General features: G+C 52.8%; 1 protein-coding gene across 6 annotated transcripts in view; it reads left to right on the top strand.

Annotated features, from left to right (window-relative positions):
- Positions 1-27,103, top strand: part of RBPMS (RNA binding protein, mRNA processing factor) — a 168,097-nt gene that overhangs the window by 125,333 nt on the left and 15,661 nt on the right. For 5 of the 6 annotated variants that reach the window (XM_056116928.1, XM_056116926.1, XM_056116924.1 and 2 more), the window contains one exon: positions 26,530-26,660. The exons of the other annotated variant lie outside the window; for it this stretch is intronic. In XM_056116928.1, coding sequence (XP_055972903.1) covers positions 26,530-26,660 — 131 coding nt within the window. The remainder of the gene's footprint in view (positions 1-26,529; positions 26,661-27,103) is intronic. 6 annotated transcript variants of the gene reach the window in all.

Here is a 27,103-nt window from a genome sequence, read left to right as displayed (position 1 = left end):
AGGGCCAGATGTGACCCTGAGCTCTGCAGGCAGCATGTTGGCATTCGGGGGGTCCCGACACTTGGCGTCAGATTCAGGGGCGTGGGGTCCCTTGCAGCCACCCGGTACCAGGTGAGCCTAGCCATGTGCTGGAATTTAGGCATTTGATTGGATTATTCGCAGGCTTTTTAACAGATGGGAAGAAGGAAACATAGGTTTTGATTCCTTGAGCGACATCAAGGTGAGACATCCATCGATAGATCCCTTCTCGGCCGCAGACAGGTCTGAGTAGCGCTTACTATGGATAATCCCGGCCCCAGCCCAACTGCGAACAGCTGCTTCTGACTAGAAGCTCCCTCCCCAGTGCTGAAAGCAGCTGCATCAACCATGTTTGGAGTTTGTTTATTTGTGACGCTAAATGGTTTGTGAAATATGATGGGGGAGACACAAGCGTCTCCACAGGGCAACCCCCCCCTCCCCGACCGACTATACCGACTGGTCTGGATTGTTATCTGTATTATCTACTGTAATCTTACAAGGGAGTAAGCTAAAGGGGAAAAATGTGGTTTAAGAAAATGCTAAGTGAATTCTTGTTAAACCAGTGCTCGGCGTTGTCTTCGTGTTTCATATGCTAAGGAGACAGAAGTTTTTTAAAACAAACAAAAAATGCTAGGGCCAGAGTGACAGTACGGTGGGTAGGACCCTTGCCTTGCATACAGCCGACCTGTGTTTGATCCCTGAGATCCCATATGGTCTCCCATGCCCGCCAGGAGTGACCCTTCAGCATGCTGGGTGTGCCCCAAAACGAGAAATGAATAAAGCCAGGCGTGAGCCGATCTATACAGTTTTACCTATGTTGTTCAAGGATCCGCGGCACTTCAACGGCTGCTCTGTAGACCCGTGCCAGTCCACGAGTGTAGAAAGGTTGAAAGCCACTGGTGTCCCGTCTTGGTTATACAAGGCAGCTATGAAATACTGGATACTCGAGCCTCGGTTATTTCAGAAAATCAGAGTGACCACTTTGAACAGCTTAACTATTTCAGTGGCATCAGTAGTGGCTTCATCAGAGGGGCTGGAAGGAGAACACAGAGGGTAGGGCGTTTGCCTTGCACGCAGCTGACCCGGGTCCAATTCCGATTCCCAGCATCCCATATGGTCCCCCGAGCACTGCCAGGAGTAATCCCTGAGCATCGCCAGGTGTGACCCAGAAAGAAAAAATAAAAGATAGTTGCTTCATTGGCACAGGGGAGCCATTTCACGTCTCAAGAAGCACAGTTCACTTTAGGAGGAGTTTCAAACTGTGGGTGGGGGGAGCAGATAGTCCTCTTACATCTTAGGCATCCTAAGATCCAACAGTGCTCAGGTGAGCCATGAGCCGTACGCCAGCGACCCCCTCGGCTCCAGTGGTTCTCTGGGCAGGCCCAGAAGGCCATGGTGCAGCCTGCCGACTGCAGTGCTCAGGGCTTACTCCTGGCTCTGTCACCTCAGGGGTCTCTCCTGGCAGCTGTGCAAGCCAGTGCCCTCTCTGCTAAGATCAGAAGTATCAGCGAGTAAACCTTGCCTGACTATAAAGGAGGGGCTTCAGACACCTGGCTCTGCAGTTTGGGGAATAGTAATAGAGCAGTGTGGGGGTTCTCTCATGGGTTATTAGATCTGTAATTTGGGGAGGTAAAAGGCTTTGTTTCATTTTACCCCTAGAAACACCCAGAGCCCTGAATCTAAGTGCAAACAGCTGCGTCTGACTAGAGGCCTTTCTGGGACCACCCCTAGAAATGATGTGGTCACACTAGGGGCTCATCTGCATTTGAGAACTAGGCTAAGTACCTTTTTTTTTTTTTTTTAATTTCCATTCCCCAGAATTGAGCTCATGCCTCACATTCAGGGCTGCAGTCTACCTCTGGGCCACACCCCCAGTTCCATAACCTTTTGTCTTGGATTCTCTTTATTGCTAAGTATATGAAATAATATTTTCATTTCATGCAGTGCCTGATTCTTTACAACATCACATGAAACCTAGAGGGTTAAGGTTAGACTCCTCCTCCCTCCAGAAACAGCCTCTGTGAACTTTGGGCTGGAGCCCTTTCTGTGCGTTCACATCACATGTATGAAAAAAATAATAGCGACTGGCCAGAGTAGCCATTTGCACGGTGAGTTAGGGCTTTCGAAAGGGAAATCCCTATAACATCAGTGGTTGAGTTAATATGCCAGCTCCAGCTCTGCATAAAATACCATGTCGACATCATAACTAATTCCCCTGGAATGGTCCTCAAATAGTGGAGTCTGAGAACCAGTGGCGTTTTGTCAGGAGAAAATTCTGGATGGATGCGGATACTTGTCTGAGATCCCTCGGGAGAGCCTGTTCCCAGTGGCTACTTCACTGCCTTGTTTGTCTCCGTCCATGGCAGGAAGGGCTGGAGGAGGAGGAGGAGGAGGAAAACAGGTTCAGTTGAGTCCTGGGCAGGTCTCCTGAACTGAACCCCTTGGGAAGGGGGTGTCCTGCACAAGGGCGTTGAAGGGGCCAGGAGAGAGGGCGGCGCCCCTGGAAGCTGAGCTAGAGGGGCTGCCATGTCCCCAGCAGGCGCCAGTGAGGAGCATATGAGGATTCTCTGAACATCCTCATCCCTCACTTCTGAAGCCCCCAGATAATCGTGGGGGCCCCGAGGTCACATCTCAGAGAAAGGTCTATTCTGAAGAGTCAGGACTCACCAGAGAGAGGGGCACCATCGCCTGGGCCCCTGGACATTCTAAGGAGGAAAAAAATCTTGAAATAAAATTTGACTCAGGTAGGACAGCAAAACATTCTAGGAATCCAGAGCACCAAACACAGGTTTCTTTCCGCATTCTAATGGCGGTGGAGATTTCCCTTCTTAAAGTAAAGCATCTTATAAACACCGAGTTGGAAGCCCATCTCCCTCCCCTGCAGGTCCAGGCTGCAGCCATTCAGGGTTTGCTTGTGAATCCGTTGTTGTTTTGTTTGGGGGACATACCCGGCAGAGGTTGGTAGGTGGTACTTGGGCACCGTGCAGTTCCAGCACTCAAATCCAGGCCTTCCACAAGTGTGTACTCGTGCTTTGAACTCTCTCTGACCCCTTCAGAAATTCAGTAATAGAAGAGTAGTAGGTAACGGATTTGGTGAGAATGGATTCCAGAGAAATGCATCTTGCTTTATGTGGGAGGCAGATTGCTGGGCACCTTAGTTCATAGCTAATCTGATCCAGTTGGTTTACATCATACATAACCTACCTTTGATTCCACAGTGGCTGCTGACATTTTGCTTTGAATTTGTGTATCAAGTCTTTGTCAGTTGTGAGCAAATGCATTAAGAAGTCAGGAATCTGAGGAGTCTTCCATCATACAAAGAGTTGCCCCCACTTGGGTGTTTGTAAATTCTTGTTGTTCATTACCTCTTCAGCGGACTGCAGTCTCTGAAGAAACTAGTCTTCCAAAGGGAGTTTGATTACTGGGATGGTCCAGAAGGAAGTTCATTTTCCACTTTTTTAGAAATTTTATTGTAGCCCCCATGGTTTACAGTACTGATAACGGCAGGGTTCCTGCATGGAGCGTTCCACCCACCTCACAGCAGGCTTCCTCTGAAGACCACTTCTCAGTTTCGGCTGAGTTGGGGCTTTGGGTTTCTTACTGTGTTTAATTTTGTCCCTTTTTGGGGAGGTAGGGAGGTTTGGGGCCGCACTGGCAATGCTCAGGGTTAGTCTTGACTCGGGTCACACCTGACAGTTCTCAGGGGGACATGGGGAGCCTCGGTCAAACCCGGTAGGCCACATGCGAGGCAAACACCCTATGCGCTCTACTGTCTCTGCGGCCCCCTTTCCTGTGTTTCTCCATGTCCCACGTACGAGAGAGATCGCTCTGTGTCTGTCCCTCACATTCTGACTGACTTCGCTCAGCCTGATCCTCCCCAACCCGTCCATGTGTGGCGGACTGCATGATTTTCTCCTCCCACCGAGTAGCATTCTGTTGTGTATGTGTACCTTTTTTTTTTAAATCCAGTCATCTGTTCTTGGACATGACTAATTCTTTCAAGCCCAGGTTCTCTAGCCATAAGTGCTCGCTAGAAGGAAGGCATTTCTTTGTTACAGTTGGATGCAGGCTTCTTGTTCTTCATACATTTGTAATCCTTGAGAGGTGCTTTCTCTGCTCATTTCAAATTTATTTATTTTTGGCTTATGGGTCACAAACGTCAGCGCTCAGGGGAACAGATGGTGTGCCAGGAACCAAACCCAGGTCAGCCTCCTGAGAGGCAGGTACCTCGCCCACTGTCCTGTCTCCAGCGAGCCCGACCAAGAGGTGCTTTAACCCAGCCCCTCCCATGGCAATCGCCCACCACCCCTTGCTTGCGTGCTTCCTTGAGGCCATTCCAGAGAGACCCCGGCAGTAGAGCTGTTTCCATGATTGGAGCAAGTGTGACGGTGTGTGGCTTCCCGTTGGCATCACATGACTAGTAGTTGTGGTTCTGCCCTTCCAGTCTTAAATATGCAGGCCCCTGAGCCCATGCTTGGCATGCAGGAGGTGCCAAGTTCCATCTTGCGTGGCTTCCTGTGCCCCCCGGGAGGGACCCCCGAGTGTTGCCCAGGTCAAACCCATAGACACCAGGTGGAAGGCTTTGTTCTGTGAACAGGACAGGGACATTCAAGTTTTACCTTCTGTTTCATGGTTTCAATTTTAGGCCTCCCGAGCAGATCTTTCATGGTTCGGTGTTCAAGCCCAGGGGTGCTGGGACTTCAGCTGTTGTCCCGACAAACCCAGGCCCTCCTGAATGCCAGTTTTGCGCCACAGCCCTTTGAGCTGTCTCACAGGTTCCCTGTTTAAGGGTTGTTTGGGGGTTTCTCTCTTTCCTTGGAGGTACGGGGTGGGTTTTCTTGTTTGGGGGCGACACCCAGTGGAATTCAGCTTTCTCCTGGCTCTGGCCTCTTGGTGGGGCTCGGGGGACCTTTGGGGTGCCAGGGGATTGAACCAAGGCCAGCTGGCCGCTCCTCCCGCGCTTACTCTGTCACACTCATGCCAGCGGCAAGCAGGCAGTCATCTTCTTAGCCTGTGGAAACGCCACCCACGCTACTCTCACCGTTTCAGACCTCTAGGTGGGGGCGCCAGGCCTGGGTTCGTGGCGCCTTCCAGGTGGGCTAAGGGGGTCGGCTGGGAATGGTTGAGGGCAGGGTCTTGAGGCCTCCAGCCCATGGCTGGGTGTGCAGTTGTTTCTACAGCTGTGGTTTAATTGCCCCACTACTGTGTGTGCTGAAGGTGGGTGTGTGTGTAATTGTCACTGATCCTCAGCCCCGAGCAGGAGAGCAGAGAGGAAACTTTCCTTTCTCTGGGAGAATCCAAGGATCCACAGTAGTGGTGTCTACCTGGCCCTTCCCCAGAGCTGCCAGTGCTGCTGGAGATGAAAAGGGGCAAACCTGACTAAAAGTCTTCCTAGCCAGTGACTCTGGGGGCAGACTGAGGGTGTGTTTGCATAACAAAGCCCTGTGATGGAAACATTCCCTGGATAACTCCTCCCTCCTACTTGCTTCTGACCTTGCTTCTTGGAGCCAGTGTCTCCTTAGCGACTTCAGAGAAGAAATTTGGGCTTTTGGCACCACTACAGAAAGGATTGGTGTCTGCTCTGTTTCTGTGAGAGGGAGAATGTCTCTTTTCTGTTGTTTTCAGGGCCTTTCAAAGCAGGGAGGCACGGTATCAGCACCCCTAGGAAACATTTAACATCGTATTTAACAGTTACTCTGAGTCCATGACTTGCCCTCCCACACCCAGCAGTGCTTGGGCTTGCTCTGGGCTCTGCCTGATGTCACTTCTGGTGGTGTTTGAGCTCCGCTGTGCTTCCCAGGACTGGCCCTGTGCAGGTTAACTGCCCTGGCCTCTGGTCTCGTGGGTCCCACAGCTTGCTTTATCATAGCCTCTTTCCTTCTCCACCCCAGGCTGTTTTTCCAACTGAATTGTTCAGTAGCTGTTCCATGTACTGCATCCAGTTGTGTGTCTTAGTGTCTTTTTTAGGTTTGTTCTGCTTGTTTTGGGACCACACTGCTTAGGGCTTACTTCTGGCTCTGTGCTCAGGGACACTGTGGCAGGGCTCAAGAGACCATCTGTGGTGCCAGGGCTCGGCCATGGCCAAGGTAAAAGCTCTTCGGCCCCTATGCCATCTCCAGCCCCTCTCCTTGTCCCCCCTGATTGGGGGTGGGCCCCTACTCCCTTCCCCTTTGTAAATGTGTTAGTAGTTGAATTTGTCCGCCTTCAGGGGGGTGCAGGGCATTTGAGTTTGCTGCTTTCTTGAGTCCTTTGGCTGGGTCCCCTCTGTTTACTGCACATGAAAAGTCTTGACTAAATCTGAAAGACTGTGAAGGTCTGTCTGGCTCACTGCTTTGTCCAGAGAAAGCCCAACGTGGTGCTGTGCGTTGAGACTTAAGTTTCTTTGTTCTCCATTTGGTGATGCTGACTGCTCAGACCTTGACCGGTGGGGCCCCCATGGAAACAGTCCCTTACGCATCACTTTGGCCATCTCAGGCTATGATTTTTATCCCATTTGAATCTGGTTGTTTTCCTATTCATTTACCATTCAAATACAGTTAAAGTTTATTGACGGGAACTAAAGAATAAAATGGGAAAAATATTGGATTCTTCAGGAGCCATCTGCATGGTGATCACAGATCTTGTGGAATATTTTTTTTTTTTTATTGTTCAGAATACTGGGTGAACCCCACCGAGCTCAGGGTCTCCCTGGTGCTTGAGGAGGACTGTGTGGAGTGCTGGAGACTGGTGCCAGACCAGCACCCGAGGCCCTGTGCCTCTCTTCACCCCCTGGCCCTGTTTTTGTTTGTTTGTTTGCTTTTGTTTTTGCGTCCACCCCCATCTTGCATTGTAATGATGACCTTGGAGGTGTTTCCTTCAGGAAGGTGTTTACTGCTCGTGAGTCTCTCACGGTGCCTTCTTGCTTGTCCGTCCTCCGGTTCTCACTACGACCTGTTGCTTTTGATGTATAAAAAAAATTCTTTAGCCACAAAAACACTGCCTTTCTAAAATGCTGAGGATAAACTTTTTCAAATTATTGTATCCTTTGGTGCAAAACTGTAATCAGTAGAATAATGGGATCGCTAGAATTTGTTGCCGAATGCACTGTTTCCTTCCGCGTTGAAGAACATAGGAGAGTAATAGAAGGAGTGCTATACACCTAGGAATTTCCCTCTGCAGATTGAAGTCAGCATAGACATTGGGGGCTGGTGAGACAGTGCAGGGGTGAGGTGCTTGTGGCTAGCCTCTTTTTTGACTCCTGGCACCACCCCGAGGAATGACCCAGAGCACACAAGTCAGGGGAAGCCCTCAGCGCTGCTGGGTTTACCCCCAGAACCCAAAAAAGAAAAGCACAAAATGGAAAAGAGGATATGTAGTGAGCCAAACGTTCCTCAAAGAAGAAACGAAATCTGTCTCCTGCGAGGAGTCCCGAGAGTGGTTGTGTGTGAAAGAACGTGGGATCGGCCGAGCGGTGATACTGACTGGATGCTTTAAAGTAAGCACAGAGGGCAGAAAGCTAAATATTTAGATTACTATGAAATGTTAGGTCTGTCGCCGTGTGTGCCATTGATGGAGTATTCCTGGAGCTTGTCTTCTCCTGTTTGTACCTGACCTTGGTCCCTGCCGTGGAATGTGTGGACGGGAAGACGGGCAGGGGTGGGGGTGGGGATTGTTTGACAGTTTCTTATTGTTTGGATAAGGCCTTTCGTTAATTTTGTTACTAGTCTTTAAACTTGAAGCTATTGAAAGTTGGGGGGATTTCTAGAGTAGGTTTTGTATGGATTAATTTGGTGAAAAAAGTTTAAAAAAATTTTTTTGACTCTTTCCACCAACAACTGTTCATTGTCAGAGCTTGAACTTGAATTTACCTGACTTTTTTGTCTGATTATAAAGAGCAGATTGGCTAGAGTGGTCTGGGCATGGGGTATAGGGTTTCTCTCTCACCTCCATTGAGGTTATTATCCTTTGTAATCTGCTTTGTCTGGGGTGGGGGTTTTGTTTGTTTGGTTTTGTCTTGTTTTGTTTTTCAAAACACTTTTTTGAGGTAGCCTGGCAGGTGGGATGCTTGCCTTGCACGTGGCCAGGCACGATCCCCCCGAACCACAGAGGGTCCCTTGAACCCTGCCAGGAGTAAGCGTTGAACATTGTTGGCTGTGTGACCCAGCCCCTCTCTGCACCCCCAGATAAAATTTTTACTTGGGGGGCTGGAGCAATAGCACAGCAGGTAGGGCGTTTGCCTTGCACGCAGCCAACATGGTCCCAGCACCCCGTATGGTCCCCTGAGCACCGCCAGGAGCAATTCCTGAGTGAATGAGCCAGGAGTAACCCCTGAGCATCGCCGGGTGTGACCCAAAAAGCAAAAAAATAAATAAATTAAAAAAAAATTTTTTTTTTTTTACTTGGAAGCTCTGAGACGTACAACACTTCTTGAGAGGGTTTCCTGCATGGAGCGCTCCAGCAAACCCCCCCTCCCCCACCACCATCGCCACCACCAGTCTGTTCCCCTCTCCTACCACCCCTTCGTGTCAAGCTCATTTCTCTAAACCAGCTCTCATGTTCCATCATTTTAATGTCTATGAATAAAATTAGTTTCTTACCATAAGTACTCTCATGTACTCTCATAAGTACAGAGGGTCCCTTGAACCCTGCCAGGAGTAAGCGTTGAACATTGTTGGCTGTGTGACCCAGCCCCTCTCTGCACCCCCAGATAAAATTTTTACTTGGGGGGCTGGAGCAATAGCACAGCTGGTAGGGCGTTCGCCTTACAAGCGGCCAACATGGCCGACCCGAGTTCGATTCCTCCGCCCCTCTCGGAGAGCCCGGCAAGCTACCGAGAGTATTCGATATGCCAGACACAGTAACAACAAAGTCTCCAATGGAGACGTTACTGGGTCCGCTCGAGCAAATCGACGATCAACGGGAGGGCCTTTACCTTTTACCTTTACCATAAGTACTAGTGTTTAATTTGAAAATAGTGCTTTTCCTATTGCACTGATTCAGGTCTGTAAGAAAAAGGGTTTTTTTTTTCTTCTTCTTCTTTTTTTTGGAGGGGGTTGTTCTGGACCCCATCTGGCTGGTTCAAGCAGTGCCCAAGGAACCATATGTAGTGCTGGGAATCGTGAAGGTCAGTCGCACGGTTGGTCAGTGCCCTACCCTGCTGCTGTCTCTCTGGCCCTGTCAGTGCTTTTTTGACTAGTACCATTTATTATCATCGAATTATTTCTTCGTCCTTTGATTGAAGGAGAGGAAGCTGGTAGTTCCGTTCTCTTTTTTCACATCTCCACTCAATATTAACCTCCTCCACAACTGGTGATTTCGCTTTAAAGCACTGCGGGGCTTCCTGTTCTGCTTCACTTCATTGAGTTGTCATGGGACTGACATTCTAGGATGTACTTGGACATAGATTGAGCACAACCAAAGGGCACACTGTATTGGTCTCGCTGTGCCAGAGAACTTGGGGTCAGACTTCTCGCAGGTCATTTGGAACGCAGTTCCTGGAAATTCTTGTTCCTTTGATTCCAACCGTCTATAACTGCATTACACTTTCAAGTGTATCTTGTATATCACGATTGCCTCTTGATGTGTTACTTTCCACCTAAGAGGGAAGTAAATAACCAAGAGATTAGACAAGAAAGGAAGTTACAAGTTATTTTGCTTCCACTGTTGTGTGTGTGTCTGTGTTTTAATTATAACTGATCTACAAAACTGTTCATAGTACACTTGTTTCAGGCATTCACTATTCCAATACCAGTTCCACCACTACCTATCTCACCCAAGCCTGCCCCCTTAGCCGGCACAAACATGTTGACTTTATATTACTTGTTACAACAAAAATGGCAAATGAAATTAGCAAAATAATACATCAAGGCCTGGTGCAGTAGACCAAGTGCTTGCCCTGTACACAGTTGACCTTGCTTCGATCTCTGGAAGTCCATATGATCTGCAAGCCTGCCAGGAGGGATCCCTGAGTGCCAAGCTGGAAGTAGGCCTGAGCACAGCCACGTGTGGCCCAAAACCCCATAAAATAAATAAAAAATTAAAATAAATGAATAAAAGTCGGTTTGTGATCATTGTTATATCTCTCGATGGTGTTACTCAAGTCAGTGAGATTTCCGGGGCTGGTTGGCGCTAGTTGAGCCTTCTGTGCTTTTGCTCACTGAGCCCGGTGGTCTTCTCTGTAACTTCCCCATCAGATTTGCTGTGGTCCTACGGGTCTGCCAGTACCCTGAAATTTGGAGGTGTTGTGTTGCCATGCACTCCGGGAGCAGCTTGCCAAGCTGCCCTAGCTTGAGGAGATGCAGTCTGGGCCGGGCCTTTTCTCTGCTGGAGGGCGTCTGGTGTGTGCGGGGCTAGGTCCTTTCTGCAGCCCACCCAATTCGGATCACAGCTGGACCACCCTCCCTCCCTCAGACATTCACCAGCTAAGTGTTGAGACGAGTTGTGGCGCTGCGCTGCTTCTGTTCTGGAAGATGCCGTGTGTGGAGGGGCTGATGGACCTTCCGGCAGGTGCTGGGGACGGGCCCCAGAGGTCTTAGCCTGGGGCCAGATCCGTCTGGTAGAGTTCAGCCTTCTGTTACTTTTTTTTATAGTCTTTAACTGTTTTTAATACTGTTTGAACTCCAGAGTTGTTTTTTTTTTTAACTTTGAACTCTGGGACATGTTAGTCATGGGATTGTTGAGGGAACCGTAGCATGATCCATGTTACAGTTTGGCAGGGGGTAGGGATATTGAATTGTTAGAATACTGTGTATGTTTTAGGAAAAAAAATTTATGCCTCTTTAAGGTTGTGTTTTTTCTTTGTTTTTTGAGGTGCGGGTCAAGATCGCCCTGTGGTGCTCAGGAATGATCCTCCCCTCTCCCCACCTCCACCCCACAGTGCTCAGGGAATCAAGGTCCTTGATTCCTTCAAACCAGGGTCTGCTGCAGGCACATGCCAGGCAAGGGGGGCCTTCCTTCCCCTATTACACCTCCAGCTCCCCTCTAAGTTTTTCACTGCGTTATGATCAAAACCTTGATTATATTTATGTATTCAGTTGATCTCCTTAAGTCTTTTCTGCTGTAATCTGTGTTCCCCCCCTCCTTCCTTTGCAGTGTATTTGCATAGGAGCTGAGGTTGGTTGTCCTATAATTTTGTGCTGAGGGTGTTGCCATGCAGTGGTTCTGCTGTTTGTTTTTCGGGAAATTAGTAGTTACAGAGATTTGATTGGATTCAGGTTACTGCCACAGTAGTTATCACTGCTTCCCGCCCCCCTTCTCTCCTCCATTGTTGAGCTTTACCTGGATTTAATCAGTCAATAGCTGACCTTTTTTTTTTTTGGTGGGGGGGGTCATACCCGGAGATGCTCAGGGGTTACTCCTGGCTTTGCACTCAGGAATTACTCCTAGCAGTGCTCAGGGGACCGTATGGGATGCTGGGATTTGAACCCGGGTCGCTGTGTGGAAGGCAAACACCCTACCAGCTGTGTTATCACTCCGGCCCCAGTTTCTGGCTTCTTTTTGTATTTAACGTAGTTTTTAGTTTTAATATATTTTAGTAAATCAAAAAATACGTGGTAGCTGCACATCTTTCATTTTATAGATGTGGCATCTGAGGCTCGGGTCCCAGGCTTCCACCTTTCACACCGCCGTTCACTGCCACGAGTCTCTCCTTCACCTTCACACCTTCATCGCAGCACCAAGGAGTTGCTTCTTTCCTCTTAGGAGAAGTGATAGGGTGCGACCAGAAAGTGAAAGAAGATGATGATCCGGGGGCCCACGGATACTCAGGAGACGCAGCACAGATTTTATAGGCAGGAGACCAGAGTTTCATCCCCAGCATGGAGTCGGGGGAAGCCCCAAATATCGACAGGTACACCCCTCCGAACCACACACAAAGAGTAATGAAATAAAGGAACTGAACACTTAACCTAGGATGGTTGGACATGTTTGTTTCCAGGATAGACCCTGTCTTCACTCTCATTATGATTCCCTGATGTACTAATAGGGTTCCAGCCATTGATTATCATTACTTAGGTCTGTTCGGTGATTGTCTGATCCTCTTTTCTTTTTTGTTTTGTTTGGGAGTCACACCTAGCAGTACTCAGGACTTACTCCTGGCTCTGCAGTCATGGGCCACTCCTAGCAGGCTCAGGGGACTATCTGTGGGTGCCGGCCAGTGCTCCAGCCCAGGTGGGCTGCGTGCAAGGCAAGTGCCCTATCCACTGCCTTGTCTCTCTAGGGGCCCCCCCCCCCCACACACACACACATGTGCCCTTTAAAGACCATTATCGACACCAAAAAGTGCCAGTGCTGGGATTTCCTGGTAACGTTCCAAGTTTAAACCATTAGTTCTCTAAATATAACCATTTTTCTTAATATTTCACTCTTAATTTATTACTGAATATATTTATAGAGAAATCGAATCTAGATGTGTTTGATAAACCTTGTCACTAAAAGGTATTTCGGGGACTTTTATTTTATAGTAAACATTTCTCAAAGCTTGTTTAATTCAAGTCCTTTTCCTAAAATAGCAGTTTCACTTGACTTTAAGCAAATAGTTACCCTTAAAGATTGTACCAAGTTTTGAATGTAGTATTTTCACGTAGAAGCTAAATTTAGCAATCAGTCTACCATTTCTAGTTTTATCCGAGTGAACTTTCAAAGGTCTAGTATATACTGGCCTCTCCCAAGACCTGGACTCGGTTTATTAAAGAGCCAAAAGAAATGTACTGAAAGGAACCAGATTCTTCGTTTTCACTCCCCTCACTCACCTCCAATAAAGAGAACCAAGAGATCCTGTGGAAACCCAAGGGGTTTTTTTGCCCTCATCTCCCTATTTGTATGTTTTCAGGGCTCCCTGGTATGTATACAAATGTCAGTGGTGTTCATTAATTTAAAATTCTGGAGCATAACAATCCATCAGATGAAAGTGAGGTAGGTGTGTGTGTGTGTGTGTGTGTGTGTGTGTGTGTGTGTGTGTGTGTGTGTGTGTGTATACTGCTATTTATTCAGCCATTGATTAAGCTGATTGAGAAAGGGAAATTTTATGCTGAGAACCACTAAGTGCTTTAAAGTGATTAAATGGAACCCCAGGAATCTTCCACCCTTCCCAGTTTCTAGCAGGAATTGTGTTGTGACTCTGCAGTGAGATTTTACTTGAGGAGAAAACCCCGTTTGGCTTGAGGGTTGCAGCCAGCCTCTCAGGCCTTCCTCCTGGCTCTTGAGAGGAAGGGCTGGCAGGAGCTCCCTAGAGGGCCGTGTCGGCCTCGGAGGCTTCTGAACTCGGCAGGCCTGTGCAGAGGTGCGTGGTCTCGAGAGCGGGCCTTCCCAGCACGGCTGCTGCTCTCCGCCTTGGAGTCGTGGGCCTTGTGCGAGAGTTCCTCCTCATCTCTGTGAAGTAGATTAGCCCCATCCCCGAAGTGCAGGTGTTCGCTGCACGTCAGTTGCAGATTAGGGCCGTGTTCGCGGACTTCCTTTGGCTGCAGTGGGTTGAAAGGTCCTAGCTTTCCAAGGTGTCTTCCCCCACCCCCCACCAGCAGCCTGGCCTGGGGTGTGTGGGGAGGGGGTCTCACCACTTTGGCAGGGCCCTTGGTCACCTGTCCTGCCTCTCCTGCCCTTCCCCGGCCTCTTTGGAATCCTTACCCAGCAGCGCCTGGCTCTAAGAGGTTACGTGGACACATCAGGTGCCCTATGCCTCCAGAACTTTCCCAGCCCTCTTGCAGATGGTCGCCTGCCTTCAGCACTCGCCTGAGCTCCGCTCTGCAGAGCTGGCCTGACTGCAGGCCCAGCCCCAGGCCCAGTGCTTTCCTGGGCTGGCACCCGGAGCAAGGGCGTTTTTTCCTCTAGAGAAAAACTGTCGTTATTGGAAGCAGTTCCTTCTCCGACTGTCCAATCTGAGAGCTTCTGGAAAGACTGGATGTGGTATTGGACACATAGTCTATGTTCAGTTCATGTGTCTTTCCTTTGGGGCGAAGGAGTGTCTCCCCAGCAGTGCTGTGGAGACCAGACCCCGGGGCCATTGAAGCATCGGGGCCACCTCAGTTGTACTGGCAAAGGCTGTGGCCACCTGCAAGCCCAAGCACCTTCTGCATCTGCAAAGTGTGTGCCTCTTACTAGTTCGTTGTGTATTTATTATTTATTTACTTATTATTTGCTTTTTGGGTCACATCCGGCAATGCTCAGGGGTTACTCCTGGCTCATCTCCTCAGGAATTTCCCCTGGCAGTGTTCAGGGGACCATATAGGATGCTGGGAATCGAACCCAGGTCGGGTGTGTGCGAGGCAAATGCCCTATCCACTGCGCTATCGCTCCATCCAGCCCATGGTTAATTTTTTTACTTTACGTGGTGCACGGGGGCTATTTCCGGCTCCATCCTGAAAGTGCTTTGGGGGTCGTGGTTGGTGCTGGAGGTTGACCCGGCGTCTCCTGCATGCTGAGCATGTGCCTTTCTAACTCTTGGCCCACGAGCACTACCAACTGACCCAGATCTGTAGATCGTGCGATGCCCGCTCACCCGCCTGCCTGTGTCACCTGGGCCTAACCTAGCGAGTCTAAACCCACTTCCGCATGGTGACCTTCCAGAATCTACATTTCCGGGGAGAGTCAGTTCACCAGAGGAAATAACAGGTTTTAGGAGCGACTGCTTCTCCTGAGGAAAAGACTGAAGGAGAGTTTTCCTCCAGAGGCAGACCGCAAGGTGTCATTTCAGCGGGGAAGGCAGGCGGCACCGCCCTGGCTCTTCGGTCGGCAGTGGCTGCGAGCTTCCTGCGGGAGAGGGTGGCCCACCTTGATGAGGTTTTCAGGCTTGGCTTTCTTAGGATCTTAGAAGACCCTTGCTGAGCTGCGGTGGGCTCAGCCATTCTCGTCACGGGAGCCCCTTCTGTACCCCTCCCCTACCACTGGAGCTCCTTTTAGCCTTGTGCTCCCGTTTGCACGTGTGGGCCTATGGAATAATGTCCTGGGACACAGAGGGGCCATGTGGCCTGGGTTGGAAAATGCTGATGCAGATGAGTTCATTCCCGCAAGACGGGTCTGAAGGTGGCCGGAAGCACCCCGTCTCCTCAGCCAGGGGGGAGTTGGAAGGAAGGGAGAGGGAGGGAGGAAAGGTAGGGAGGAAGGGGAGGAGAGTGAGGGGAGGGCTAGGCTCATCCCTCCTCAAGACAGCTGGGAGGAGAGCAGCAGGGTCAGGAGGAGCTCAGCCGTGGCTTTCTGTGGGGTCTCTCCTCACTCGGGCAGTCACTGGATGTCCCGGGCGTCCTCCACAGCCCTAAAAGGGCATGTGAGCCGCTCCGGGCTGCCCCGCCTCACTGTGTTTCCAGCCAGCCCCTTGGATTCGATTCTCATCCAAAGATACTGCAGTGTGGGAACCACAGCCTCTGGCCAGGCCGAGACCAGTCACTGCAGGCCCTCCTGTTGCCAGGACTGGGGACCCTGGGCCCTGGGGCGTCTCCTGGCCGGTGCCTTTTCCGGGGTCCCTGCCTCACTCCGGGTGAGTGAGTGAGTGAGTGAGTGAGTGGATCTTCCCTCCCCGCCAGCGTCCCTGGGTCCCTGCACCAGGCGTGGTCAGTTCTCAGGAAAGGTCCTGGCTGCACATTTTGTCTTCCCTCTGCTCTCACCTGCCCCGAAAGGGGGCCGGGTCCCCCGGCTGTCACGACGTCCTTCATCATTGAGCTACAGGTCCTGCACTGGCCCTGCTCTGGGCTGTGTGCTTGGCTCTGGCCTCTTTCCTACCCCTCCACCCCACCTGGGTCTCACCTGTGTGGGGACAGACTTGGAGGGGCTCCAGCAGAAGCAGGGCAAGAAGATGAGGCCAGCTGCTGGGGCCGCAGAGGGCGAGGCTGCAGGATGGAGCTTCTCTGCTCACACTCCCATTTGGGCTGCAGGGGGTGTCGTCCCGTTGTTCAGGACAGGTGGTCCCCGCGGTGCACTCCTCTTACAGCCCCTCCTGAGGTCGCTGTGGGGTTGGAAGGAGGAGAGGGACTAGGATTCCTGGACTGTGTTTGACGGGGCAGGCGGGGTGTCTTCCCCGTGCTCCCTAGTGGGGTGGGGTGGGCATCTTGGTTTGAGGCCAGAGCACTGGCTGTTCCTCAGTTCAGGCTCTTTGATGAGCTCCTCCAGCCCTGATCTCGTTTCCTTATGCAGCAAACAAATATGCTTACATGGTGGTTCAGGTCTCAGAAGTTTTCATTTGCATTTATCGTGGCATTCGGGCCACACCAGGTGTGCTTGGGAGGCCCCAGGGTCTGAACCCAGACCTCCCACCTGCAAAGCTCTGGAGCGCTCTCCAGCGCCAGTTTGAAAAGTCTGTCCAGGATGAAAGTTGGTCAGCGGCCCAGAGATCCACAAGCCTCAGGGCCCAGCTTGGTTCAGGTTTGTTCTTTCCAAACCTCTTCGTTGACCTATATGACCTCATAAATTAGAGTGTGGCGGGTGTCTAGTTCATTTTGTTAATCTTATGATAAAATGCGTATGATACTTTTGTATTCCTCACTTGGTTGGTGCTGGTGTTTGAACCCAGGGTCTCACACTTAAGAGACAGGTACTGTTTTTAACCATTTCTGTGGGTGCACTTCAGTGGCTTATTTAGTCACAGTGTTTTGCAGCTGTTACTATGCTCCTTCAGACGTTTTCACCACCCAAACAGGAGCCAGCCTTTCAGCAGTGACTTCGGTTCCCACCGTTCGTCTCAGTCAGCTCTCCTCTCCTTTTCTATGCCTTTGCTGATCGGAGATATTTCAGACGAGCGAGATCATGGAATGTTGGCCCTTTAGTATCTGGCTACTTCCTCTTCGCCTGTTTATATTTTTGTTTGGGAATTCGCCCCCTGCTCTCTCCGCCCCTCTTTTATTGAGGTGCTGGAATCTACAACGCCACTGATCGTACTTTCCTTGCATGCGTCGTTCCAGCTGCCCCATTTCCAGAGAGCCTGCTTCCGCCGCCCGTGTCCCCAGGGCCCCTCGAACAACCCCATGGATGCCTTCAATAGACAAACTCTTAGTTATTTTTGTAGCATTGGAAGACTTAGGTTCTTGGTTGGCTGGTTTTTAATGCCCACCCCCTCCAAAAAAAAAAGCCATGAGAATAATAATGTGCCACAGTAGAGATTTTGAAAGTGTGAGGAGTGAATAACAGGATCCCAGTCTTCAGACACCATGAGCATCATACTCAATATGTGATCTCAAAAGTTCTCGAGATCCTTTACGTGTGTGTGCGTGCGCGCGCACGCGCGACTATAACTCCCGGGGCAGTTTTAGGAACACTAACTCCTCATCCTAAGCTACTTCTCCAGTGGAGACGTTTGACCTTGAAGTGACTGACTTAACTGAGGACACAGAGCCAAGTGGTGCCTCTGGACCCTCAGCAGAGATGCCATGTGGCCGTGGCTTTATCACCACGGAGCGAATTGACATCTCCCCATCAGGAGAGCTCACGGGTCTCTGCCAGGCTCATGTCCAGTGATGACGGAATATGCCATTTGACATTGATCTAGCCAGACTCTCGATTTAAACATTGAGCTGATCTTCCTCGCGTGAAAAGCAGAATAGCTTCTGACCTGCATCAACAATCCAGGCCTAGATCTTGGGGTTTTTTTCTGGCCCTGATTGGCTTGAACATGCCTTTTCTACCCACGTGGTTCTGGAGTCAGGCTGGGGTGGTGGGGCAGTCCCACTGACTCCTCCTGCTGCACGCCCACGCGTGCGCGCGCACACACACACACACACGCACACCAGCTTGTCCTTTCAGGCCACAGTAGTAGTAGAATACACCCTGACATCTCGTGTTTTTTGGTGTTTGAAGGACTTCTAGTCATCTCAATCCTGAGATCCTCTAGAAATTCCCAATCAAGGGGCTAAGCCGGCCCTTCGCATTTCTCCTGGCATGTGGTAGCAGATGGATTCTTCTGTCATTCACGTTCCGCGCCTGAGTCCCATCTCCGGGAATGAGAGGGTCGGGTCCAGGGGGAGAGACTCGGGCTATATACTTTAATTCTTGCCAAGTTTGACTGTTGATCTTACTGGAAGGTCAGCAGTGGGACTATTAATCTCCTGCACAATTAAGATCTCGACTTTCTGTTATGGTTGTTCTTTAAACTGCGGTTCAGTGTTTCTGGGCACAGAGGTAGAGAGGGGAGGGTGGGCAGAGTCCTGCTGGTGAGGGCAGAGCTCTGGGAATCGAGGGCCGTGGGCCATGGAGGCAGTGGGAAGGGCGTGGCGTGTAGGGACACAGACAGGAGCGTGCCCACAGCCTCGGCTGTTGGCTATCGTACGTGTGAACTTTCCAGTATTCTAGACTGCCCCAGGGAAGCTGAGGGCTAGTGTGGGACTTTGTTGACTCATTAGAGCACCAGTTAATCACAAGGGATCTGATGTCAAGCAGCTGGACAGAAGAGATGCTTAGGAGTGATTCAGAATTTCCATCCGTACCTCTCCAGGCGCCCCTTCCTCCCAGGTCACGTGCTCAGCGTCCCAGAGGCCTTACTCACCCTTCATCCTCCCTTCCCTCTCTCTCCTTCCTTCCCCTTCCCACTTTCTCCCTCCTTCCTTCCCCCTTTTCTCTTTCTCCCTCCCTGTCTCCTTCCCTCCCTCCCTCCCCCCAGAGGTCATGGGATCAGCCCCGGGCTTCCTGCATATATAACACATGTGCTTGGCCTGTTACCACTGCAGCCCCAGAGTCTCGGTGGAAGTCTTGCCCTGGAAAGAAGAGGGAGCACAGTTATCCTAAAAATAAAACTGTAACCCCCACATATACACACACCCGTTGTTTACCGAAGCATTATCTTCACAGATCATCCTTGTACCCCTGGTAAAAAGGGGTACAAGAACGAGGCCCAGGAATGAGGAAGGGCGCGTGGGGCTCGAGGGCCCGCATTCCAGGGCGCCGCGCCCTGCCGCCGCCTCGAATGGCAGGCCCAGACCTTAAGGACTGCAGGCCTGGAGGTGTGCTGTGAGGAGGATGGCTTTCCCATTGCATTGGGGTCTCCACTCTGGTTGGGCCCCGGCCACAGAGACCCCTGAGCCTCTGGTCTGCACTTCGGGCTCATTCCTGCATGCACATTCCCTGCTTCCCGCTTGCACGTTCCTGAGGGGGCGGAGGCGCTCTGTCCCCCGGCACTGCATTCCCACTGAAGTGATGCCCGCACAAGGAGGCTGCTGGGTCCACGCCCGCCCAGGCCCCTCGAAGTAGCAGTTCTCTGCCTGCCCCAAGAGGGCACAGCTCTGGCAATTTCCACATGGTGGTTCACATTTCTCCTAGTGGTCTGTCACTCTGAAATCCATAAGGAGCTGCATTTTCCATCATTGTTCTCCGTGTGCCTGTCCCTGACCCCGGGACTATGCAGGAACGGCCCCTTCCGGGTTGGCTGAGTGGACAGAGTGGGCTTGGGGGGGGGGGGGGGGCACTGCACTGATGGTGGCCTTCCTCGTGCCTGTCCTGAAAACTAGCTCAGTCCTACTTTGCTTCCGATTGTGTGTGGGGGATGGGGGGGTGGGCACGGAGATGTCCCCATGTCTACTCCTGACAGAGCCCAGGGTCGGGCTGTCATCACAGTCGTGGCCCCTGCAGGGTGAGAGCCGCGGCCTCTGCTGTCTCCCAGCCCATCTTGGCTTCGTTCTCCTCCTCCCTTCCCATTGTCCCTGGAGCCACCCTGGCTGGCTGGTCATCTCCACACACCAGCTTGGCACCTGGAACTGGATATCAGACCGGCGGGACCCATTTTGGGGCTTCTCTGGGCCTTTCCCTCCCACTGAGGAGGGGCTTGGTCTCAACCGCCCTGCTCGGCCCCTCCTCACCTGCGCGCCTGCTCGCACCCTCGGAAGCTTCCCAGGCCCCCCGGAGGGTGCGGTTGGGGCCACTGCGGGCAGAGGGAAAGAGCAGGAAGCGGGTCCGGCGGTGTGGTTTTCCTCAGAGTGGAACGGGGCTCCCAGGAGTCTGAACTCGAGTGAATCCAGGATGTGTGTTTGGAGCAGATGGAAAGTGAAGAGCCAGTTGGAGGGTTGCCGTGTGCCCGCGGTGGAAGGAAGTGCTGGTGTCCTGGGGGCCGCATTCGGATGGGAATTTTGGGGTTGGTGGGACAGACTTTCTCGTGTTGTATTGGAGGTTGCTTTCTGGGCCCCCTGAAAGACTCCTTGGCCTGGGCAGCTTCCCCATAGCCACCGGCACTGTGGTGAGGGTGGATGGCCGAGCATCTCACTCAGGTGATTCCACTGTGAGTTGTCTCGTCTTCATTTCCCCTCTTCCCTCCCATTGCCTGGGCTGGGCAGGAATCATTTCCGAGACCGCCCCTGCGTGTGCTGTTGGATGCCTGCTCCCCGCTGGCCGCGCAGTCTGACCTGAAGCGGCACCTGCCCAGCAGCAGGAGGATGGCGGGAGGGAGGCCAGCACCTGGGATGGAGGGGGGGGGGGGCGTTAAGACCCCAACCCACCTTGGTGAGGAAGAAATAGGGCCATTCAGAACTCCCTCCATTTTATAGTGCAGTTTCTTTATTTCCATTTTTTCATTGAGGTCTTCTCATACTTTTACAGTAGTATTGAAGTCGCTGTTATAATTGCAGTTTGAATATTTTGAGTCCACAAGAACCTCAGCCACTAGGAATGATGACAAGCATTTGGGTACTCGTTGGGAAGAAATCAAGGAGATATCAGTGGGTCACTTACTATCTGTGTCAGCGATCTTCAGCCTTTCACAACTGTGGCCTGCAGAAAATAGAAGAGATTTGTTTGTGCAGCCCAGCTGATGGCTAAGGAAGACATGAAAAGCAGTGTAGATTTATTGTATATGTGTTATACATAAATATTAAGTAGCAGCACCTGCAGGTATATACATATATGTCATATATTAAGTACACACGGGCTGGAGCGATAGCACAGCGGTAGGGCGTTTGCCTTGCACGCAGCCAACATGGCCAACCCGAGTTCGATTCCTCCGCCCCGCTCGGAGAGCCCGGCAAGCTACCCGGGACGTATTCGATATGCCAAAGACAACAAAGTCTCCAATGGAGACGTTACTGGGCCCGCTCGAGCAAATCGACGATCAACGGGAGGACAGTGACAGTGACAAGTACACACAGCTCCCAAAGCAAGTATCAGCTCATGGGGAGGAGAGGGGGGGACAGGGGCGGCAGCCACAGGCCAACAAAGAGGGATCTCTCTTACTGAGGGGCTGGATAGAAATTTGTTGGGAAGGCCCTGGGATCCAGAAAGTCTGCATGGTGTAGTGGCTGTTTTCATTCCCACAATGATGGGTAGCTTTTCTTGAGTTCTAGAAAACACCCGCTTGGAACTTTTAAATATAGCCCCTCAGACATATTTCCAGAGCCACAGGTCACAGCCCTGAGTTGATCTGCAGAGGAGAAACCCAGACAAGGTTATGGGAGAGCGGCAGCTTTGCCAGCCATTGAAGCCAGGAGCTAGAGTTGGCCTGACTTGACATTCCCAGTGGCTGAATCGAGACAACAGCCCGAGGGACGCCCTGGAGCGGGCAGCCCAGGTGAGGCTCCCAGGCGCACCAGGAGGTTCCGGGTCACCTGGCGGTGGCTCTGTGGGGAGGGCTGGTGTGTGTGTTCTGTGCGCAGGGTTTTTGGGCTCCATTCTTGCCACTGCATGGGCCACTGCTCTGCGCTTGGGGTGACTGACCCAGAAACAAGACAGAAAAACCAGTTGGCCAGGGCAAGTCATTATTGAACTTCCTGCCTTTTGTAGCCAGAGCTGGATTCTTTGTAGATTGACATTTTCTTAAAAGTCAAGGAAACGGGCTTGACTATAAATTACTCACTGTCTCCCTTCTCATTTTCAGTTGTTGATAGTTGAGGGTCGTTGGTCGTGGCAGTTAAGTTGAACCACGTCTTGTGAACTCTTGTAGGTAGTGAGCGTTGGAAGACTCCACAAGGGAAGGAGAGCCTCAGGAGACAATCTTTGTGCTGGTGTGATGCTGAGGCCCGCCTAGACCATTAGGGAGATGAGGGGTTGGGATTGGGTCCGCCCTGGGATTTTCAGCGAGGGGCACTCCTTCAACTTCTCTTGGGAGATTCTGTTTCAGCTAAGGCTCTTGAAGCATATTAGCTCAGCTTTATTGACTGTCAAGGAAATATGGAAACGTAATATGTGTCAGGGGCCAGAGAGAGAGCACAGTGGGTAGACCATTGCCCGGCACATGGCTGCCCCAGCTTCCAGTCCCTGGATCCCAGATGGCCCGGACTAATTCCTTTTTTTTTTTTTTTTAAAGATTGTTTTATTGAATCATTGTGAGATAGATCCTTACAAATCTGTTCATGAGGGTTCTTTGTGCAGAGCTTGGAGTAAGCCTTGAGCATCGCCAGGTATGGCCCCCGTCCCCCAAGACAGAACAAAAATAAAAGAAGATGCTTTTCTCCGGCTTGTCTAGAATGATGGCTCTCGCCGTCACTGAAAGTAGCCACAACTCTTTTCTGTTTGAGTTCTGCCTGTTGAGACACTGGACGCAGCAGGTTGTGCCGAGGTCCTTAGAATGCTTGCTTCTCCGGGGCAGGAGCAGGGGGAAAGGGTGGCCCGGCTGCTGTGCACGGGACCTGACCGGGTTGGGTCCCTGGCGCTCCTTTGGTCCTGCGTGCCCTGCCAGGAGTGATCCCTGAGCGTGAAGCTGGGAGAAAGGTGTTTGCTTTTTCGGAGGTCAACCCAGCTTGACTCCCGACACGTGGGGCCATGAGTGCAGCTGGATGACGCCCACCCTGAGGTTTCTGTTCCGCCAGGTAGATAAGGGCTAGTGCCGGGGGGGGGGGGGGGGTGGATATTTGAGCCTCTGCACAGTTCCGCACATACGAGTGGGGTGCAGGGGGTACAGGGCGTTTGGGACTGGAGCAAGCCCCGGGCTCCCCATGCAGGTCCCTTTCCTTAACTGACTTGGGTCAGCTGCTCGCCGGGTGAGTGGGTGTTGATGGCTTCACACAATCCTGGACTGATTTCTTCTGGCTCCAAGATTGATGTTTCCCCCATTAAAAATGGAATTCCTCCCCCTATCTGGGTCGTCGGCAGTCAGGACTGCTGTTTCCTCTGGCCAGACTCTCCAAACATCACGCGATCTCTCCCGTAACCAAGGCGCTCCCCGCCGAGAGAGGTGCAGGCCAGGCCCTGGGGTCATCCTCTGTCCTGTGAGGGCTTAGATGGTTCAGCGTCCCCATCCCCCACTGTACGCCACAGAGACGTGCGGGAATGAAGGCCCTGGCTTTGCACGTCGCCAGCCCCAGTTCAACCACCAGCGGTGGTACTGGGTGAAACATTGCTAGGCGCAGCCCCCGGCCCCCTCCATCCCCCCAAAAACGTAAATCTTTCTCTGACTCGTGGCCACAACACGGTCAGTTCAGATTCTCTTTCCTCCTTGGTTGCTTCCATCTGTCTTAGGCTGGACGCTGCTTCCTTGAGCCTCACTGGGCTGAAACCTTCCACCAAACCCTAGTTCTCTCTTCAGGGGACGTCAGGACAGCCCTTGCTATTGGCGGGTGCCGCTGGAAGGCCTGCTCAGCTGTCTGCTCTGGGCCCTTCGCAGCGGCTGCCTCGGTGCCCCAGGAAAAGCGCCCAGCCCCAAGCTGGTGGGCAGGACCGGGCGCAGTCCCAGACTCCTTCCTCTCCAGCCTTCCTGGCCTGTCAGTGTGCATGGAGTCAGCAGCCCCTCCCCACTTGCACTGTCCTACCACGGATGCCTCCAGGGCAGAGCACCCTACTCCCATTCAGAAGGACCCTGGAGCAGGGTTTGAGAGAGATCTTGAAGATCCACTTACTTAAAACTTATCTCTGGTGAGAGTATCTGGTAGAACAGGGTTTTTAATTTATTTATTTATTTGCTTTTTGGGTCATTCCCTGCAATGCACAGGGGTTACTCCTGGTTCTGCACTCAGGAATTACTCCTGAGGGGGGACCATACGGGATGCCGGGAATCAAACCCGGGTCGACCATGTGCAAAGCAAATGCCCTTTCCACTGTGCTATCATTCCGGCCCTGGTAGAACAGTTTTTAAACTGGTCTCTCGAACTCTGAGCACCTGAGGATTTGGGGCATTAGACCCTCCAGCCCACTTAATCTTATTAAGTTGGGTTCCTGTCCCCAGGCGAACCCCTGTATATCTTCAAGGGCTTTGAAGGTGAAAGGAGATTCAAAGGGGAGTTAACTTGAAGAATCAACTAACTTCCACCCACAGTTTTAGTACGTGTTGTTTGGGACGCACATCCTCATGGGCTGTCTGCTTGGCTGTGTGCTCAGAGCCCACCCAGGCTCCCGCTCCCGTAGCTCCTGCCCTCTCAGCCCCTCCCTCGTAAGCCCCCACTGTTACTGTGAACTTTGAAGGTTCCAGCTCTGCTTGGAACCTCTTTTTCATCCTTTTCTTTGGCTTGACAATATCAGGGTTAGACATTCTCAGTGGTCATTTGCAAACCAGGTGAGGCTTCTTGAAACAACTTCGGGGATTTTCTTCCTGGACTGTAGGACCCCAGAAGGCTCATCCAGTGGCTGCCCGCCAGCAGGGGAAGGGGTTTCAGAGCCACCAGGAGGGTTTTTATCAACAGCTAGAAGCGCCTGTTCCGGACACGTGGGTGATAGGCTGGTGGGCACTGGGGGTGGGGGGGGGGTGAGCAGAGCCCCTCGGAGAGCCCGCCTCTGCATCTGCAAGTGTGCTGCCAATGGGGTGTGGCGCTTTCTGTCTCTGTCCTTAGGAAACAGGGAGGCCACATTCCCCTCCCTGCACAGACGGAAGCTCTGGTTTCTCATGTTGAATTGAGTTTCTCGGGGCCACTTTCAGGCCCGCATACACACATTTGCAGGGTGCTGGTCAGACACTTCCGGTCCCCTGGGCACTCACCCCAGTGCCCGTGCTGCCCTGCTGACTTCTGCCTCCCCCCATGCCCCGTGCTCGGCTCCACATCCCGTCCCCAGGGCCCAGGAGAGTCGAGGGACAGCATCAAGGGCACGGTCGGGTCAACCCCACGCCCAGGTAGATCCCCGCCCTGTCCTGCCAGGCCAGGTCTGGTAAGGATGTCCACCAGAGACTTAATCGAAACATTGCCGAGACTCAGAGGGAAGGAATGCGTTGGGGGAGATGTGGGGGGGCCTGCAGGTCGTGACGGCCTGTCAAGGTGCAGTTGCAGCCCCACCTCCAGTGTGTCTCGAGCATTGGAATGTTTGAAGGACCTTCCATTCTTGTTTTTGTTTTGTTTAATGACGTGTCCTTGTGGTGTGGCTTAGTGGTTGGCATGCCTGCTTTACATAGAGTGAGATTCTAGCTTCTGTCGCTGGCACCCCAAAGAAAGTGAGCAGCAAAACTTTCTAGGGCTGGTGCCCACTCGTGAGGTCAGGGCCCCCTGCCCCTCGGCCACTTCCTCCTGTTGACTAGCAAGTGGAGAGGGGTCACGTGGGCCAGAGCTTTGCCTGCTGGACCTTGAGACCCACTTGGCTTTTTCAAAGGGCTCTGAAAGCCCTAAAATAGCTCGTGGCTAAAATAGCCGTCCCCACGGCAACTGGCGCCCGCCCCACTCACCCAGCGCCCCGCAGACCCCCACTAAGGGTCGGGGCCAGGAGGCGTATGATGCTGCCCGCTGGGCACACAGTGGCCGCCAGTCCACACCCTCGCAGCTCCCAGCTCCACACCTGCCCAGGAGGCCAGTTCTTGCCTTGACAGGGACCCCCCCCCCCCCCACTGTCAGCCGTAGGGAGAGTCGCTCCTCGGCTCTTGGCACCCCAGTCCCGCCAGTGTCCCCGCTGCTCTGGGCTCTCAGCCACTTTGCACCTTCTCCCTGAGGACTAGGAGTGCACTAGGGGTGGTTTGCTATTTGTTTGGTGTGGCTTTTGGGTCATGGCAAGTGGGCCGCAGTCGCTAGTCCCACTCTGTGCTTGGGGGTCACTCCTGGGCTCCGGGGGACCCAGCGGAGCTGGGGCCACACAATGAGCCTGTGCTCAGCCCCAGAGCGGGGAGTGGGCTTCCCTGGTGGCGGAGCCGCGCTGAGCTGACCGGGGGAAGCACCCTCTCTCTGCCGTCCTGGGGTCCCACTTGGCCACACTGCCCGGGGGCAGTTGCCTTGGCCAAGACCCTCTCCTCTTACGCTTGCTGGCCCTTGCATGGACGCTCCAGGAAGCGGTCCCGGCGAGGCATTTAGCCCCACGACCCTTCCCCCCCCCCAAAATATATCCGCATTCTCGCTGCCCCCGCGAGCGTGCTTGCTCCTTCCCTCTGCTCGGGGGCACGGAGGGGCTTGATGGGGGGCTCGGGTCCCGTCATGTTCAGAGCCATGTACTGTACGCAGAAGCCCCGTCTGCTTCCAGAAGACTCCGCGCTCTCCTGTGGCTGCTTTCTCTCCTCGGAGGGCCGTGGCTGTGGTCAGCGCAGGCCTGGCCAGGGCCACGGGTGCTTGTGGCTTTCCCTCCCCATGCTTCGAGTTGCCGGTCCCCCTGCACCCCAGCTTCAGGGCTGCGGGCGGGGCAAAGCCCGAGGATCAGAACCCTGAGGGTCGTTGGACTGGGCCCCCGGCGGGGGCGGGGCGGTGTGGGTGTGGCGCGGCCGTGGGTAACCACTGACTCTCCCTTGTTCTTCTCTTGCAGATGAGCTCACAGTGCCTGCACTTTACCCCAGTAGCCCTGAAGTGTGGGCCCCGTACCCTCTGTACCCGGCGGAGTTAGCGCCTGCTCTACCGCCTCCTGCTTTCACCTACCCCGCTTCACTGCATGCCCAGGTAATTCGGCCCCTCGCCACCACTCACGCACCCTCGCCCGTCCTTCCCGGCCCGGCCCCCCAGAGCGCACGGAGCCACTAACACTTGTGCGGCTAACAGACCCACCGAGACCGCCCCCTCCGCCCGAGGACCGTCTGAGCGCCACGGCCTCACCCACTGCCTGACGTTTGCCCCAACGACACCTCTCTCTCCCCGAATGCCCACATCACGGCCGAGGCGGGGGTGCTGCGTGCAGGGGCCAGGGGCGGCTCTCGAGGGAGTCGGGCTCCTGTTGACGCAGGGCTGAGGGGGCAGCGGGGAGCTTCCAGGGCAGGCTGTGCTCAGTCGTGGGTGTCAGAGCAGAGAGTCAAGGCCCCGTTGTCCTGGTTTGGGAAACGCTCTAGAGAAGGCAGCACAGGGCGGTGTCGGGGGTGCAGTTCCAGGTCTTGGGGCCGCTCTGGGTT

Source organism: Sorex fumeus, unplaced genomic scaffold, assembly GCF_029834395.1.
Source record: "Sorex fumeus unplaced genomic scaffold, SorFum_2.1 ptg000033l, whole genome shotgun sequence".
Classification (NCBI taxonomy): Eukaryota; Metazoa; Chordata; class Mammalia; order Eulipotyphla; family Soricidae; genus Sorex; species Sorex fumeus.
This window is presented reverse-complemented; position numbering and strand designations above follow the sequence as displayed.